The sequence below is a fragment of the Phascolarctos cinereus genome, unplaced genomic scaffold, assembly GCF_003287225.1.
Source record: "Phascolarctos cinereus isolate Bilbo 61053 unplaced genomic scaffold, phaCin_HiC Scaffold_726;HRSCAF=1367, whole genome shotgun sequence".
Taxonomy (NCBI): Eukaryota; Metazoa; Chordata; class Mammalia; order Diprotodontia; family Phascolarctidae; genus Phascolarctos; species Phascolarctos cinereus.
The window spans coordinates 338,298,119-338,317,517 of record NW_027556098.1 but is presented as its reverse complement, the minus strand read 5'-3'; the positions used below and the strand labels follow the sequence as shown (position 1 = coordinate 338,317,517).

The following is a 19,399-nucleotide window of genomic DNA, read 5'->3' as shown; positions in this document are numbered from 1 at the left end:
TAGTCCTTTTATAGCTTACCCTCCGCTGGAAGTTGGAAAAAGTAAACCAGAGCTGGGTGTATCAAAAGCCTGACAGAACAAAGAAGAGAAGGTACATAGAACTTGTGAATGTCACCCAGAGTGGGAGTTACCACCACACACTTAACAAGACAGAAATACCCATGAGCAACTGAATCAAATTAATTGCAAAATCTAGAGTTTTTTACCCTAAAATTAACATTTGGACGTGATAAATGTTTACCATTCTGGTATAAAATCATGAACTACAAGATCATGTATATAAGCATTCATAGACACATAAAATATCATTAGAATTTTAAAATGATGATATGGTGAGTCTTTCCCTATCAGTCAGTCAGTCTGTCAACAAGGATTTATGGAGCACCTAGTGTGTACCAGGCATTCCTTCCTCAGAGACAGGAGGGAAGGAATATATATGGTAAATGAATGGCAGTACCAAGACATGGCAAAAAAACCCTTTCTGTTCCATGCTCTGCTTTAGTAGATAATTATTCTTTGACCTGCAGTGGCTGTGTTAATTTCCAGTCTCCCTTTCAGCCTTTATCTCTTTTAGACTCAAGATTTGAAGTTATTATTACGATTGGATGCTGGCTGCAAGTTATAATGTGGTGAGGTGCTTATCCCCAGCCCACAAGCAACTGGAAAGAATTTCTTTCTGTGCCTGGGAATCTGGAGTTGTCTCCTCAGTGAATCCCCCAGAACAGACATCGTCTTGAAACGACCTTATTTCTTTAGAGATCCCTCAAAACAGATACTAGTTCGTGCTGGAACTGAAACCCTTTGGGGTACGACGAAGTCCCCCATTGAAAGCTTTGCCTCCAAAGCATTACTGAGAACCTCACAAGGAAAATTAGTAGGTCTTTGGATGTGCCGCGTACATAGCAGTGCAATAACAAGTATCAGTTAAATAAGAGCCCAACATGTCTTCATTTTTAACTTGGAATGAAAGTTCAGAATACTGTAACTAAAATATTGCTAAAATATTAAACTCATGGGTTTTGACACTGGCTCACTTTTTCCCATGTCCCCAAGAAAAGTTTTTAATTAGACATTTATTAAGGTCTAAGGCTATTTAGAATAAGAAGGCTTTGGAATTTTTGCTGGTTATAAGATGTATGCTTTTTAATTAAATTCTGCAAGGTACGCAGGACAGGGTATTTAACTAATGAGTTCATTGAGAGGATTAGGGTAGACTAGAATTATTAAAAGATTTGGTTTAAATTAGGATACAGCTGAGGTATGGGTAGAGAACAGGAAAAATTCTCTTTCATTCCATTATATGGTATTCTGTAAGTTATTCCAATAATAACATAGAACTATATACACAGAACAGTTTGTACTAAGAACTCTCATAAAACTACTTAGCTTTAAATGGTCACAGTAATTTTATTTTTAAAATACTCTTATTTCCATACATCCTTATGCTATAGTGATTCTTCCATTTTAAGTATAATTGATCTTTCCTAAAAATAATTTTAAAAATCAGGAAACTGCCTGGCGGAAAGCATTTTTTAATAGCACAAAACAGTCTTATTTCTCTATGTTTACCTCTGCCTGACATTTTAGTATTGCCTATGTAAAAATCTTCATTTCTTCCATCCATTCCGTGCTCTTTCTTCTTTCTACCACCATCGGGTACAACCTTTCTTACAACTCACCTGCACTCCTGTACCTGCTACACAGCAGTAGCTTCTGTGGTAGAGAAGAAATAGCATTATTTTAGGGGTCCTAGGTCTCCACCCTACCTTTACAACTTTTTAGCTTTGTGACCTTGGGCAATTCACTTCCCCTTTTGGGGTCTTAGTGCCCTCAGCTGGGGGTCCTGGACTTGAAGATCCCTGCCAGCTCTAAATCCCATGAGATTGCACATATCCTCTTCATAGTTTTTCCTCTCTCCACACTACTGCTCAATCCTTCCTTCCTGTCATTACTAGACTTCTTCCTTATTTATTGATTTGTTGATATTACTTATTTGCTCAAATAATTATAATGAATCTATTGATTATCGAGTCAAATTCCATTAAACTAGACTATTCTCCATCCCCTAAGCACCCCTTACAGTTTTCCATCTCCATTCCTTTTTTTACATTCCCTTTATCTGAAATGTCCTTCACCCTGAATTAGCCTTTTAACTTTCTGCCCATCGTTTAAGGCCCAACTCAAATACTACTTCCTTTTTGCTGCCACCCAAGCACCTCTGCAGTCAGCCTTGTCTCCCTTCCCTACCCCTACACACATTTAACTTATTCTCTTCAGTTTGCATATATCTCTAATACATTATAGGCTTTCATGAATGTCTCATCTAAATTTCTTATCTCCCCCAGGGCATAGTATAGTGATTTATGCAATCTGTATACCTTATAAATGTTTATTGAATTGAGTGGGATTGGAGAAGTCATGTGTTGTAATCATATGTTAAGGATAGGGACGAAATTAGGGATTTTATTGGGACAGACAACTCTTGTGTGAGGAAATCCCCTTGACCGGCTCATCTTATGCCTTCTCCGCAGTTTATAACCTTAGTGTTGCTAAGCTCACTTGGATGGGTAACCCCTAGTAGGCATCAGATTTGAACTTGAGTTCAGTTCTTCTGGTTTTGAAGCCAGCTGTCTATCTGTGCTACTATGCTATACTACCTCCTGTAGACAGAAAACAGTGCTATGATTTGGAAAAATGTTATTTTCTCTAGTTTACTTTTGATTTGTGTTTAGGTTGGTGATTTTACCAATGAATACTTTGTCTTATTAATATAACACTAGTGTAATTTTAAAACCCTAGACCTTTCTAACTTTGAAATTTTTTATTAATTTCCTGCAGACTACATTAAATGTTATAGTTTACTCCATGAAATTGGATGGTAGCATAAAAGAGTTTAAAATATTCTGCAGTTTTTAAAGTTGCTAATTAATGAGATGATTTGGGTCTGGGAAGGATAAAGAATGCTTATAGAATATACTAAATACAATAATTTTTTTCCTGCACATTCCCTTTCTAGGACTTATTAACAAGACACAAAGTGTTGGTGGCAGAGTTCTTAGAACAAAATTACGACACTGTAAGTATAGATTGCTTTTAAATCTTTGAAATTTATCTTATATGTATTTTAGTAATGAAAGTGCGTTTTCTCTTCTTAGTAGACTCCCAAGACCCAAGACCCGGCAGCTACTACTATAGCCTTAGCCCTGACTTTTTAACCACCATAATGACTAGGTCCTGGCCGAATATCCAACTTGTACCCCAAACTTTTTAAATCTCATCATCTTAAAGGCAAGTTCAGAAGAAGCTTTAGAAACTGAGAATATGGAAAATCACAGCCTCTTTGGGGTATAGTGGGATAGATAGTAGATCTGGAGTCAGAACACCTTGGTTCAGTTTCTGGCTCTGCTCTTTATCATCTGTGTGACACCTTCTCTGGGTCCCAGTTTTCTTATATGTAAGATGAAGGGGTTGAACTAGGTGGTCTCTGAGGTCCAAGTCTCTGCTCCCATGCTTCTGTCCATACTTTAATAGCAGCGATTTTTTTTTCAGTGCTTCAGGGATGTGGACAGGTAGATTGCTGTGGATATTACTTCTACCAATGCAGAGGGCAATCCTTCTGAAACTTAGTAAATTGTTGTTGAAGGTTTCTTTTGGTTGAAAAGTTCATCACCCTGTAGCCAATCTGGTGATGAGCTTCTCTGAACTTGGCTTGACTAGCCTTGGACGATAGGTATATAATCTATTTCTGGACCCAGACTTAAAACTTTTCCAGCTTGGTAAAACTTGCCAGGGTTTGTGCTTCTCTTGAATAGCCTTTGAGAATCCAGGATCACCTCCACAGTTCTTTGGGGCCTAAGAGTAAGATTTCAGGGGAGGACAAGGCTATCTATCTTACACAAAACTTCTGGTCCTCCTTTGAGCTTAAGCTGCATCCATAAAGGGTGGTTTTTGGAAGAGTTCTCCATTTGTTAAAAAATTGCATCTCCCTGTCTTACCCAGGCAGCGAGCATTCTGGCCACTCACGGGCCTGATCACTGTAGAAGCTTTAATCTTCTCTGTCTTTCCTAACTAAGCTTGTTCAGCCCTTGTTAGTCAGCTTTGTGGAACCCCACTTCCAGAGGGGCAGGACTTAGTGTAGACACCCAACCAGCTTTAGTCCTCCTGCAGCTTAGAATTTCTAAATTTAGCAGTTCACCAGCCTTGGCCTCTCAGTAACAGGGATTACAGGTGTGGGCCACCATGCCTAGCCATTCTCCATCCTTTTTAAATCCATTTTATTTGACTGACAGTTATTTAAAAGTATCAATAAAACCACTCTGAATTTCCATCTTTCAAATGAAGAGCCCCTGCAGAAAGATTTTTCTAGTTCCTCAGATTATATATAAACTAAAGCTCTAACAATTCAATTCAGTAAACAGTTATTAAATACCTACTATGTGTCGGGCACTTGCTAAACTCTGGGGATATGAATAAGAAAAAGTAAGACAGTCTTGCCCACCAGGAGTAATGAGGAAAGGAAGGGGAGGGGACCACCAAAGGGCAGGTATCCTGAGAGGGGGCATGATGTATTGTGGAATTGAAAATAAGCATATCTGATGAAAAATGAAGAGTTACCCAGAAGATTTTAAAGGGGGGAAAGGGGAGAGAAGCTCAAAAAATATATAAACTTTGTTAAAAGAAATTCATCTATAGGCAGCATTGGTCTTCTTGTATAAAGGCAGCAATATAATCTTATAAACTGATAAAGTTTTGTAAATCTGATTTCTAAACCAGGGGCACCATAAACATCATGCCTTTTGTTAAAAAAAAAAGCTATTATCCATTTTTTTAAGAATAAGAGGCATGATTTTGGGAATTGTCTATGCCTGGTAAGAATCTATTGTGTTAATAGAAGTATTGTGTAACTGTTAGGTGTCTTCATTATTTGCTCAAATGAATGTTCTTTAGTAATTACAGGAATTACATGTATTCACAGAGAAAAACTTAACTTTCATCATAGCTCGATGACCACATCACATTTTTCCAAGAGTGATTACTTAATATAGCCTAATTCTGTGTGTATTTTTAAAATTTTAAATAATACTAATTGACATATTTTATTTTGTCACAACAAAGACTATTCAACAGGCGTTTATTTATTAAGCACCATACTATGTAACAAACACTCAAATCCTCCCACAAGACGTTCCAGGGAAAACAGCAAAGCAAAGCCCGAGTCAGATTGACTGTGAATGATGGCATATGCCTCCCTGTCTAACTGTGTAGGTGATCAGTTGCTAACAGAAATGGAAGATGTGTATTTTTAATTTTGATCATTTAGTACCCACATTATCTGTCAATCTTTGGCCTGAGTTTTCTTGCCTTTTGGTGATACCTACTATAGTTACTATGTATTCTTCTCTCTGAACTTGAAATTAGTAGTGCTATAAGCTGAAAATTTAAAAGTGAGTAAAAGAATTTCTAAAATGTAAATGAATTGGGGGTGCTGTGATCTGAGCAGAAGATAAAATAGCTGTTATTTCCAGAGAGCATTTCCTTTATATCATAGACCTTCAGAGAGTAAAGGCATTGTGTATAGATCCCTAAGGTGTTTCAATCTTCCGAAAAAAATCTAATTGTGATTTAAATTTGTTAAATTCATCATTCTTTGAATTTAAAATTAAAATTAATTTCTGTTTTGTGTTTCTGTAATACATTATTTTTACCAAAAATACCATGAGACCTGACTTTTGCAAAATAGTGTGACAGATCTGTCATATTTATTTGGTCTTCCCGTTAAGTAGGCAGTTTTATCAGCTCTATCCATCTAACAGTACTATTTCTGACAAATTAAGTACTGTAACTGTATCTTAAGAAAATATAAAGAGCAAGACATGAGCCAAATCCACAGTGTTGATTATACCTATCTCTGCTATAATAATAAAATACAATCATAATTCATGTTAGGTTCAGGCTTTAAGGTTTATAAAACACTTTGCTCAGAATGTCTTTGAGGAAGACCTTAGATAAATATTTTCCATGCAGATTACTTAAGTTCAGGCACAGTATATAGTTGTCAGAGACAAGACACTTTAAATATGAAATCATTGACTTCTTTAAATTTCTTACTTAATAATTTTATAGAAGGGACAACTTCTATGCTAGAGATAGCCATATTGCTTGTGCAAGCACAAGCAATACAAGCATGTTGAATTATCCTTTAATTCACAGGTGGGTTAAAAGAAAAAAGACAATATCAGTTGGCCAGAAGCTCTGGCTGCTAATTGGTGGATGCTTTCTCTGTCTCTCTGTCTCTCTCTCTGTATGTGTGTTTATAAGCAGACATCACACACACGTGCATGTATACACATGCATATATACATATACTTATATTTGTGTATATGTATGTATGTGTGTTTATAAATATCCTGGTAATTCTATCTATATAATGGTATTAAAAAGTTTAGGGAAATTATTTATATTAAATATCTCTCCTTCCCTCCCTCTGTCCCTCTCTTGCTTTTCACTTCTTTTTATTCTTAGAGCCGTGTATTCAGTTGCACACAATAAATACTACATTTGATTATATTGCTTTATATAGCGGTTTCATTTATATAACTTATCTTCCAAACTATATTAATCTCCCCAAGCCCCAGACCATCCCAGAAGTGTGATCCCCACCAAAAAGGTGCCTGCATACTTGCCTTACCCTTTTATCCCCCTAGCCTGGCCAGCATGGCTCAGAGCCCATCCAGGCTGCGTGCCTGTTCACGTTGCCTAAATGTGATGGGAGTCTTCAATGCTCTTCCTTTACGTGAGATGGAGGATGTCCAGGCCTTATCATCTGCCTTTCCTCCATCATCAGCAAACGTTTATTAAGCACTCATTGTGTGCCAGGCACCATGCTGTGCACTGGCCATTGCAGAGGCCCTGGTACTGTGCCATCTAACCTAATGAAATAGTTTAAGGACCTCTTGGCTTTGCCATGTGTCCAGGGGTGTGTTGGTGAAAGTTTGACAGCCAGTTATCTGGGGGGAAAATGTACACATGACACGCTTCTAAATTTAATTTACATTTCTAACATTTTCTCCATCACTTTCTTAAATTTAGACAATCAATAACACAATACATTAAGCCATGATTTTGTAACATTTGTGGATTTCCAAGGTATACGTGATGACACTGAAAATTTAATAGTCAATTTAGTTCAAGCTGGCTCCAGCACATCCCTGTGTCTGCCCTTTGATGCATCCTCAGATTTCTGGCCTTTTCCATCCATCCTGTAGCTGACCTTTGTTTTTGATATTGTCCTCCACATTTGGGATATGAGCTCTTTGAGAGGAGGAACTGTCTATTTTACTGTCTGTATCCCCAGCCTCAGCACACGTACTAAGTGCCTAATAAGTGCTTTTCATTCAGTCATTCAGGGGCAGAGGCTTTATCTTTAGCTTCTCTTGTGTCCTTCACAATGTGTTGGACACTGGGACTTTAAAAAACACCATTATTGCTAGCATATAATAACTTTCTGTCATCATTCTCCCAGTTCCCAGTAAGACCTTCCGATGCTCCATAAAGCCACAAAACTTAAAATAGAGAAGGAAGAGCCACTTCCACCAAGACTACCTTAGAATGATCAAAGCTGCTATGGCAGTAGATCCAGCCTGCACTGCCTTGGCCCTCTTGGCACTCTGTTTTAAACTGTTTGGTCTCCAGAATGGCAAGGAACCATAGGTAGGAATCACAGCCTTCAGCTTCTAGTAATGGTGGAAAATCCCCAAACTATCTCAGTGGCGTTGGCAATGACCATCCCAACAGTACATTATACCTCATATCTGTTCTTAGTTGAAGATATTTTGGAATGACTGGGTGGATACTTCATAATTTGCCTACGGATTTTCAGTTCATGCTTCTTAAAAATGACTAAATAATTGTGAATTATATAGGAATGATGTAAATCATCCTATTTCCAGTTTCTTTCCAACAGTATAAAATATGAATACACTTTTTATTTCTACTGGATATTTTCTTAAATAAAGTTTTAGGATGACTAGCATTTGTTCCATTTTTCTAGCCTATTTGTAGGGCTGAAAAAGTAATTAGATCAGTGAATCATTTTGAATTACTGGAACCTCCATATTCCTCAATTTCCTTTTGTGTAAAATGAAGCTGATGAAATTCCATGTGTAAATCTCCTATTATACTTTGAGCATATGTGCCTGTGGATAATGCACATTTGAGTAGTGCCTTGAGGGTTTCAAATGTTTTAAATACATGTGTCTCATTTGAGCCTCTTAAAGATTCTTAAAGAGGGATAGATACTATTAGCCTCATTTCACAATGGTTCAGTAACTTGTCCATCATGGTCAAACAAGTACTAAATGTCAGAATTGCACTCATTCTGCTCCTTAACATTCATTTTCTTTTTTAATAGATTTTTGAAGACTATGAAAAGTTGCTTCTGTCTGAGAATTATGTGACTAAGAGACAATCTCTAAAGGTAAAACAAAATTTTTAAGTATGTCTCTATATTTTGAGGGTTTTCTGCATTATTAGTGTGTTTGGTTTGTAGTTCAACAAACAGGCCAGAGAAAATAATCTTGTTAAGTCTGTTCCTTTCATGAAAGTGTTAGGTGTTGATCTGATTAAAGACAAGCACCATCAAAGGTCTGATATACTATGTTTTTAGTTGTTAGGGTAGAATATTTCCTGAATTTGTATAAAATACCTAGCAGGTCTTGTCTTATCAGCTATAAAATTTCTAATTCATATTCATACCCCAAAATTTTGTCCAGCAAATGTCTGTGGGGTAATGGGCAAATACTTGAAAAGGTCCTTCCTGTCATCAGTGTGGTCATCACTTAGTCATTAAAAACCTAACAGTTACCAAATGAAGAAAGCTGGCAGCCAGTTTTAAACTAGCCAAGTTTAGTTTAAAACTGATTTGTAAAATCTTACAGAGAAGGATGGTGGAAGATAAACAGTATTTTGCTCCATAAGACAGAGAAGCAGTGGAGGGTAACCTAAGTTTAAAGAAAGCTGGTGAGAGACCCACATAGGCAAAATCATCCTATGAGGATGGAAGGAGAACAGAAGAGAAATAGAAAAGATCTGGTTGTATAACAACCTTCTTCACCATCAGGGAAAATGGAGCCACCATACTTAGAGGATGATCTGTCTAGAGCTGGAAGGACTCTAGGGGCCATCGAGGCCTGCCCTATCATCTTTGAGATTTGGAGATAGAGGCAAAGGGGCCTGTGAGACATCCTACAGGCAGCATGCATCAGGCAGGCTTTGCAGCCAGGTCCCCTCCAGGCAGCATTCTTAACCTACCTTCCCTTGCAGTCTAACTTCATGTGCCCAGCGGGCTTAGTGAGAACCTATAAAAGGCACTAAAGAGAACACAGATGAGGAAAGCAAACAAATTAGATGAAATTTACCTGGAGGAGATGGATATTGGAGGTGACACAATTATAAGAGCACTGAGGAGTCACTTCATGAGGTATTTGGGGGAGAAAAAGATTTGAAAAGTGTGAGGAGAAATCTTGGACTTGAAGCATCCTGAGCAAGCATGAACAACTATTGACCTATATGCTTATTATCCCAGCTATATAAACTTTTATAAGAAGCATCTACGCAGACATTAAAGACGTTAGTAAGAAGCAATAGACTTGTGTAAGCAATATTCCATGGTGAACATCTTTAATAGCATACAACTGAATGAATGATGTAGAAAATACAAAGTTCTACTGAGAGTTTTCTGATTTTTTGTGGATTGTAAAATGCCACCTTAAAGTCTGTCTTCCAATATGTTGTCTCACATATATACATCAAAGCTATGTAAGATGCTTTAAAAGATATATTAGCAGAGATGATCTTGTTGGATAATCCTCTCATCATTAATATCAAATGAGACATAGGACAGGGAGATGCATTCTCGCCAAAGGTGTTCACTATTCTTGTGGAAGAAAGCCAGTGCAGAATTGAAGACATTTCCTATAGATGGTGAAGTCCTTCAGCTGCTCCTGTTGGCAGACAATATTATGCTGGTTGCATTAAATGTTGGAACACTACAGAGCCACCTGGATGAGACTCAGGACCACTCAAAACAGTTTGGTCTGACCAAGGAAAAACAAAGTGAGTGAAGAATGCCTTTTGTCCAAATTATGACATTCATTTAAAAGGATGGCTTGTAAAACTGATCAGTGTGTGCCTGTGTATGTGAGTGCATGTGTGAACATATGTGTGTGTATCATACATTGAAAATCAACAGTGAGTTGGCCCATAATTAAATAGGAAGAAGAGAGCCCCTGTGTTGCATTTTGGAAATTGAGAAGTTCCTTCAATAACCACAAACCTCACCCCAAAAAATACTGAAGAAAATAACACGTTAAAAAATAGCCTAACCCAAATGGCAAAAGAGGTCCAAAAAGCCAATGAGGAGAAGAATGCACTAAAAAGGAAAATTGGCCAAATGGAAAAGGAAGTCCAAAAGCTTACTGAAGAAAATACTTCCTTAAAAATTAGATTACAGCAATTGGAAGATAGTGACTTTATGAGAAATCATGACACAGTAGAACAAATCCAAAAGAATGAAAAATTAGAAAACAATGTAAAATATCTCATTGGAAAAACAGCTGACCTGGAAAATAGATCCAGGAGAGAGAATTTAAAAATTATTGGACTATCTGAAAGCCATGATCAAAAAAAGAGCCTAGACATCATCTTTCAAGAAATTATCAAGGAAAACTGCCCTGATATTTTAGAACCAGAGGGCAAAATAGAAATTGAAAGAATCTACTGATCTCCTCCTGAAAGAGATCCCCAAAGGAAAACTCCTAGGAATATCGTGGCTAAATTCCAGAGTTCCCAGTCAAGGAGAAAATATTGCAAGCAGCCAGAAAGAAACAATTCAAGTATGGTGGAAACACAATCAGGATAACACAAGATTTAGCAGCTTCTACATTAAGGGACCGGAAGGCATGGAATATAATATTCTGGAGGGCAAAGGAGATAGGATCACAACCAAGAATCACCTACCCAGCAAAACTGAGTATAATCCTTCAGGGGAAAAAATGGTTATTCAGTGAAATAGAGGACTTTCAAGCATTCTTGATGAAAAGACCAGAGCTGAATAGAAAATTTGACTTTCAAATACAAGACTCGAGTGGAGCATGAAGAGGTAAACAGGAAAGAGAAATCATAAGAGACTTATTAAGGCTGAACTGTTTACATTCCTGCATGGAAAGATGATATTTATAACTCATGAGACCTTTGTCAGTATTAGGGTAGTGGGAGGGGAAAAATTATATGGATAGATAGATAGATAGATAGATAGATAGATAGATAGATAGATAGAGGGCACAGAGTGAGTTGAAGATGAAGGGGTGATATCTGGAGAATAAAATTAAGAGGTGAGAGAGGATTATACTAGGAGAAGGAGAAAGGGAGAGGTAGAATGGGGTAAATTATCTCACAAAGAAAAAACAGAAAAGAAAAGTCTCTTATGGTGGAGGGGAAATGGGGGAAGGTGAGAGGGAATGAGGGAATCTTATTCTCATAGGATTTGGCTTAAGGAGGGAATAACATGCACACACAATTGGGTATGGAAATCTGTCTTATCCTACAGGAAAATAGGGGAGGAAGGGGACAAGAGAGCAGGGGGATGATAGAGAGAAGGGCAGATTGGGAAAGGGGTAATCAGAAGGAACTACTTCTGAGGAGGGACAGGGTCAAAAGAAAGAATAGAATAAATGGAGGGGGCAGGATAGGATTAAGGGAAATAGAGTTAGTTTTTCACAACATGTCTACTATGGAAGTATTTTGCATAACTGCACATGTATGGCCTGTATTGACTTGCTTGCATTTTCAATGAGGGTGGGTAGGGTGGGAGGAAGGGAGAAAATTTGGAACCCAAGGTTTTAAAAACACATGTTTAAAAAAAAATGTTTCCACATGCAACTGGGAAATAAGAAATACAGGAAATGAGGTACAGAAATCTATCCTGCCCTATAGGAAAATAGGGAAAGGGGATAAGAGAAGGTTGGGGGCAGGGGAGATAGAAGGGAGGGCAGACTAGGGGAAGGGGTATTCAGAATGCATGCCATCTTGGGGTGGGGGGAGGAGCAAGATGGGGTGAAAATATGGAATTCAAAATCTTGTGGAAGTAAATGTTGAAAACTAAAAATAAATAAATTTACATAAAAAAAGAAAAAAGAAAAAAAATAACCACAAACCTCCCAGAAACAAAGACCCATATCTTCAATACTAATATTTTACCAGTGTTGCTACAGGGAGAATTAATGTAGCCATGGAGATAATAGCTATTTAGCAAAGGAAAAGTCATTCTCCAAACTTGCTGAATATCCAGTCAAGAAGAGATGGATAACTCGTTAGGGCTTCGTGATGATAGCTTACCTCTGTAGCACTTTCATGTAGCACTTTAAGGCTTACAGAGCCCATTCTTACCTGTGAGGCAGGTAGTATAAATATTATTATCCCCATTTCACAGATGAAGAAATTGAGGCTTCAGATTGTTAAGCAACTTGCCCATGGCTCATATAGCTGAGCAGAGGAGCAAGGATTCAAACCCATGGCACCCCTGACTCAAAGTTCAGTGCTTTTTCCACTACACCTCAACACCAAAGATTATTACAATACCCTTGTCACTCAGAAAGTATGTGTTTCTGTGTAATCCTCATCAAAGCCCAAGTCTTCTTTGGGACTCCTCAAGTATGGAGTCACCTCAGGTGCTCCTGGCTTCCAGCTTCGAGAGAAAATATCGAAGAGGTCAGCCCCACTTTAGTCTCCATCATGTCTGTTCCTTCAGCAAACAGAAGTGGGGTTGGCCTCTTCCATCTTTTTTCTTGAGCTGGAAGCCAGGACTGCTGGAAGCAACTCAGCGCTTGAATACTTGAAGCCCGATGAATTCTGAAGGGAGAATGGTGCTTCAAGCATCCAAAGGAGACTGAAGAAGGCTAGAGCTCTTCCATCCTCCCCAACATGGCTCAGCCCCTCACCCAGGACAAGCCATTCATCTCCACCAATAAGGAGAGAGTCCCATGCCAATGGGCTTTGGGACAAGGGTTAAGTATAGGTCAGGCCAGCAGTTAACACTGAAAGGACTTCCCCACTATCACGTTCTCCTGGTAGATGAGGAGACAGGGAATGGATGGACTTATCTCAGCAAACTAAGGAGACTGGGCTAAATTGGAACTGGGTAAAGTTTAAAACCTCACAGTCTAGGGGCAGCTAGGTGGTGCAGTGGATAAAGCACCAGCCCTGGAGTCAGGAGGACCTGAATTTAAATCTGGCCTCAGACACTTGACACTTACTAGCTGTGTGACCCTGGGCAAGTCACTTAATCCCATTGCCTAGCCCAACAAAAACAAAAAACAAAAAACTTCACAGTCTTACACAAACTCCTCCTGATATCTTAACTCAGATGATGGTAATTTCTTGCAGTGATTTTCATTAGCATGATGACTGCTCCCAGGGTCTTAATTTTTTTCAAAGCAGTCAAAGCCTGTATTTGTGGCCCTCCCAGTTCCCATTCTGACACTTCATATATGAGCATACAGCTGTCTTACAATTTTAGGATTAAGTGGGGAGGGGAAGATAGAGAGTAGGGCGTGTGTGTGTGTGTGTATGTGTGTGTGTGTGTGTGTGTGTGTGTGTGTGTGATGACTCCTTGATTCCTTTTGCATTGACCGTATTCCCTCTCTTGAAAACCCAGCTTTGGTTTCTTGCCTCTCAGTATTCCCAGTGATAAATTCCTGGTCCAACCTTTGATTATATCAGGGTGTCTTCTTTTTAAATCTTTCTCTAAGGCTTCCACAAATGTCCATAACTCAGAAAATCATCTTTACTTTTATATATTCACCTTGATGTACTTACTCCTCATTTGATATATTTGCTTTATCAGGGATATTTAAGCCATAGTATTGTAATCTAGGGACTGGTTAGGGTTAAGACATTAGGAGGAGTTTGTAAGGCAGTGAAGTTTTAAATTTTCCCCAATTCCAATTTAGCCCTGTCTCTTTAGTTTGCTGAAATAAGTCTGCCCAATCACGTGTCTCCACATCCATCAGAAGGAAGGGATATTGAGGAAATCCTTTCAGTATTAACTATTGACTAGACCTACATGTAACTCTGTGTATTAGAATAGGTAACAAGGAAAAGAAATTTAAGAATTCAGATTTTTTTAACCTAGAAGTTTTTTTAATAGCCCTTATTCATGCCAGATTACATTCTAAGCCATTAAAAATCATTTTTTCCAGCAGAGATTTCTAGTGTCATTATATGTAAACAGTTAAAAGAAAAGTGAATGTATGCATATATAAAAATAGAACCTTCTTATTCACTGAGTTCTTTTGAGTAAAATAGTCTTTCTTGCTTTCCTTATGAAGGTTCTCCCCCTTCCCCCTACCCCTTTTTAAAATGAGGACTATAGTATTCTCTGTTTTTGTAAGATGACTTTCTTTCTTTCTTTTTTTTTTTTTGGTTGGGCAATGGGGTTAAGACTTGCCCAGGGTCACACAGCTAGTAAGTGTTATGAGTCTGACCACAGATTTGAACTCAGGTCCTTCTGAATCCAGGGCCAGTGCTCTATCCACTGCACCACCTAGCTGCCCCAAAATAACTGATTTTACATTTGGTTTCCATGATATCCTACCTTACATGAAGATACTCCGAAGTCTTAGGAAATAAGAGAGATTAGACTGTTAAAACTGTGAAAATGTCCACAGTTGCTTATTTATTACGTATTACCTAAAGAATGGGGTAGTTTTCTTATTCCAGATTAGCTGGATGCCAAATACTAACTTTTCTTAGCCATACTCTAAATGTTACTAAGCCTCTCCTGGTACTTAGATTGTTGGTATCATTAGAATATAATTAAAATATCCATATGCCATTTTAATATCTCCATGCTGTCATGGAGTCTAGTGTGGCCCTTTGACTGAATCCAAACTTCACAGAACAAATCCCCTTAATAGAAGGATTTGTTCTGTAAAACTTGGACTCAGTCAAAAGGCTGTACCCAAAGACCTAGAAGGCCACACGTGGCCTTAAGGCCACAGGTTCCCCACCCTTGGTCTAGGGTATATTTATTATTTTTCTCTCTCTTTAGGCTTATTTTTTAGTTTCTAATAACAATCTCAACTCAAAACAAGTTTAGGGTTTTTCCTCTACTTTTGTTCTATCTTATAATTCAGTTCTATCTTATAATTTTGCAAGCAATTTTATTATGTGCTCTTATTTAAAGCAGTAAATGGAAATTTGTCTGATTACTTCCGTAGTCATAGTATGCAGTGTACCATCTTTCTTGTTTTGGATAATAGTAAAATACATGGGTTTATTATTATAGGTATAAATTAAAATTGAATGGCCAAATAATAACAGAATTGTTAAAAAAAAATCATAGAATTGGATTAACAGAGGTCAGTTTAGGCAAGCATGGATGTTTAGGCATCCTGGCTTAACCAAAATTGAATTAAATTCATTCTAATAATAATAAATTCAGAAATTAATCATAGATTTGCTATACAAATAATAATAGCTTACATTTTATAGTGCTTTGAGATTTGTAAAGCCCTTTACATTCATTATAATAATTCAGTTATATTGTTCTCGATGTTTATATAGCAAACTTTTAAGCTAAAATTATGATATAAATGGTAACATCAAAATCATACATAAACAGAAAGGATATGGGCTAGTCATATAGAAACTAAGAAAAAAGATGGCTAGACTGAGCGCTATATTGGTAATCTTGTGATATTAAATGAACCCAAAAAAGGTCCCCAGTAGATTGAGTGGATCCTTCCTCTATAGAGAATTTATGAAAAGAAATGGATAAAAATTTCAAGGGACCAGTTGCAATCAGTACTGATATAGAGAATACCTGCACAGATTAGACTTCATATCTGTACATGTAGTATTTCTATGGCTTGTAAAGCACTCTGAGCACATCCCAGTCCTATGGGAGGAAACAGAGGTTCAAGCTAGGTAAAGCTCATGGTCACATAAGTAGCAGTTGGCAGAATCTGGACAAAAGTCCAGATCCTCCCATTCCAATTCTAGTACTTTTTCTACAACATCTCAAATCAACCTTCCTAATAAAATTCAGGATTCTTGGAGACCATCTTATTCATACCTCTTCTTACCAGACCTAATACATAGCTCCTCTAATTGTATGTGCTATGGCTTCACTGGCAAACAGCTAATGTCTAACAACGTTTGGCGTTTTGCATGGTGTAATGAACATTTTTATGCGTTAACCAACCTTTATACTGGCATCTGTTACTAGGGACAAAAATAAGTTTAGAGATAACAGAGTGAACATAGGAATCTCAAACTCAAGATACCCAGAATTGAAATCATTCTCCTTCCTTCCAAACTCATCCCCCCCTCCTTCTAACTTCCATGTTTTCCCCCCCAGGGCCCCACCCTTCTTATAGTCACCTGGGTTTGTGGCTTCTGTGTCATCCTTAGCTCCTTACTCTCTCCCACCCCACAGATACCATTGGCTGCCATATCTTGTCCTTTCTGTCACACATCTCTTAAGCCTGTCCCTTTCTCTCCATTCCCCAGCCATCACCTTCCTTCAGACCCTCATCACCTTTCACCTGGAATTTTTCAGTAGCCTCCAGTAATCTTTCTTTCTGCTGCCTCTCCTGCTTCTATTCCATCTTCCACGTAGCTAACATACTGATATTCCTTTTAAAGCCCAGGTCTGACCATTTCACTCCCTGCTATAGAAGCTTCCCCAATTGTCTCTAAAATAAAATGCAAATTCCTCTGTTTGGCATTTAAAACCCTTCACAGTCTGGCTCCAGCCTATCTATCTAGGCTGACTGATTACACATTATTCCTTCCCATATACTCTACTCCAGCCAAAATTGCCTATTATGGATATCTATGCATAACATTCCATTTCCTGCTGTGGACCTTCACACACTGTCCCCCATGGTTGGAAGGATCTCCGTTTTTACTTCCATCTCCCAGAACCCGTATCTCCCTTCCAAGCCTTGGGCAAGTGCCATCTCTCTGGGGAGTGTTTTCATGACTGACTTAGTTGTTAATACAGATCTCACATCACATTGTGATTATATTGTACACAGCCTGTATTTACTTACCCTGTGAACATATTGTATCCCCCTGTAGAAAGTAAGCTTCTTTTAGTCAGGAACTTCCTCATCCCTTTAATCCCCAGCACCTGGCAGTGTCTAAAGTAATGACAGAAATGAAAAAAAGAAATAAAGCCTATAGAGTAAATGCTTTTTAAAAAGTCTACAAAACAGCTAGGTGGTGCAGTGAATAGAGCACTGGCCCTGGAGTCAGAAGGACCTGAGTTCAAATCCAGCCTCAGACACATGATACTCATTAGCTGTGTGACCCTGGGCAAGTCACTTAACCCCAGTTGTCTCAACCAAAAAAAAAGTCTACAAAACCAAACCTGAAAGAAAATAAACTGAAGAAAAATTGTTATGACATAAAAATTGAAAGAGGGTCATAGATGAAGGCTTTTTAATTAATAAACACACAAGTAGAGTTTTTTACACGTAAGGCAAGATCCAAGGGGCTAAGAATACAAAAGTGAAAAACAACATAGTTCTTGCCTTCGAGGTTCTAATAATCTAATGGAGAGATACTAAGACCTATTGATACCCAAGATATGTAGGAAACTAATGGAAATATAAGGGACCAAGAGCCCATTAGATAAATGGTCAGAGGATATATATTATTTTTATATCTATGAAATACTTGCAGACTATTAACCACCAAGTTCAAGTTTCCTCCAAATCACTTATGAGACCAGTCATTACAATGCAGAGGCATCACCTCTGGACGACTGAAATACATCTGTGATTTCTTCTATTTAGGAGCTTGCACCAGCAATGCAGATTTCAGGCTGTTCATTCCCGCCCATTCTCCCCTTCCCTTCTTTCCATTCACTGTAGGGGCACATCCAACATGCTGGAGACGTACCCCAATGTCTTCTGACATTATGAGTGTACTGATGAAACATTCTAGCTACATATTTGTCATTCCTCTCCTGAACCCATCAGTCCATTTTCCCTTCCTAGCGTGTTTCTAGTGCTGTTCTTTCTTGAAATTCCATATTGATTGTACAGCCTGTTTACATCAACCATGCACCTCTCCGTTGTCCTCTATGTGATGTTTATTTCCCAATTCTTTGGAGACTTATATTCCATGTCTTGCTGTCATATAGCTACATCAGTAGAATTTTTGTATGAAAATGATTAGCCTTTGTTTCCACAGGAAACCTGGGATTGTTAAAGGAGCTTTACAGTTTCCTGAAGGCAATCAGATTGGTTCTCTTCCTCTTATTCAACTCTAGGTTCATTTCACTGTTATTCTGTATTAACTGCCCCAGATAGGCTTCCTGACAGACAGACTCTACAGATTATCCATCCAAGTTCATGTTGTAATCTGGACAATAGACATTCTTTATCCAATTAGTCTTTCTTGTGTGGATGGTCAGGCTAAACTTTTGAGTGGTTGCAGGTATCTTCCAGGAGACTCTACATTATTACAAAGCTTAATGCAACCAGCACAGTGCCATCCACAAGCAGGAACATCTGGAAGACCTCATCATAAATGGAGAAATTGTCTTCAACTTGGATTCTGCTTTAGACCTCCATCACAGTGACAAATACCTTGGCAAGCATACATCCCCCTGTTTTATGCCTCACCTGATGTTTATGATCAGCAAGGCACTGAATTTCTATTGTTATGTCTTTCAAGAATTATTGAATGATTTTGATAGGTGAATGAGAGACATCTTGTTGGAAAAGAGCCTTTAAGGTTATATTTTGTTTTACCAAATCAAGTGGAATATATTTTGACTCCCTCAAGGAGCCTTATTTCTCTGTAACAATTAAGTCTCAAATATGATTTCATTTCCTTTTCAGGGAAGAACTAACCTAGTCTATGTGAAGTAGATATTGCTACTACCACGTGAGAGAAATAACATATGCAAACACATACCTATATACAAAGTGATTTTGAGGTAGTAATACTAGCAATTGGACAGATTTAGAAAGGCCCCATGTAGGAAATTGTACTTGAGCAGGGCTCTGAAGGAAGCTAGGGATTCCAAGAGGCACAGATAATGAGGGAGTACATTCTTGGGTTGAAGGGTACTTGGTGCAGAAGCACTGAGACCGTAGATTAAATGTTGAGTAGAAGGGACTACAAGTAGACCAATTTGACTGGAATAGAGGGTGTGTGAATGGGAGTAATGTGTAATAAATATGGAAAGATAGGCAGCCTGCCAGGTGTGATGGTGCAGGCTTGTAATCTCTGCTGAGGAGTCTGAGGTACAATAGAGCTCGATCTGATTGGCTGTCCAAACTAAGTCCAGCACCTATATGGTGGGCCACGGGAAGCAGGGGGC

General features: G+C 38.2%; 1 protein-coding gene across 6 annotated transcripts in view; it reads left to right on the top strand.

Moving 5' to 3' along the window:
• The window catches only part of CAB39L (calcium binding protein 39 like), a 166,926-nt gene that overhangs the window by 128,019 nt on the left and 19,508 nt on the right, over positions 1–19,399 (top strand). For all 6 annotated transcript variants that reach the window (XM_078156968.1, XM_020993770.2, XM_078156967.1 and 3 more), the window contains 2 exons: positions 3,017–3,076; positions 8,411–8,476. In XM_078156968.1, coding sequence (XP_078013094.1) covers positions 3,017–3,076; positions 8,411–8,476 — 126 coding nt within the window. The remainder of the gene's footprint in view (positions 1–3,016; positions 3,077–8,410; positions 8,477–19,399) is intronic.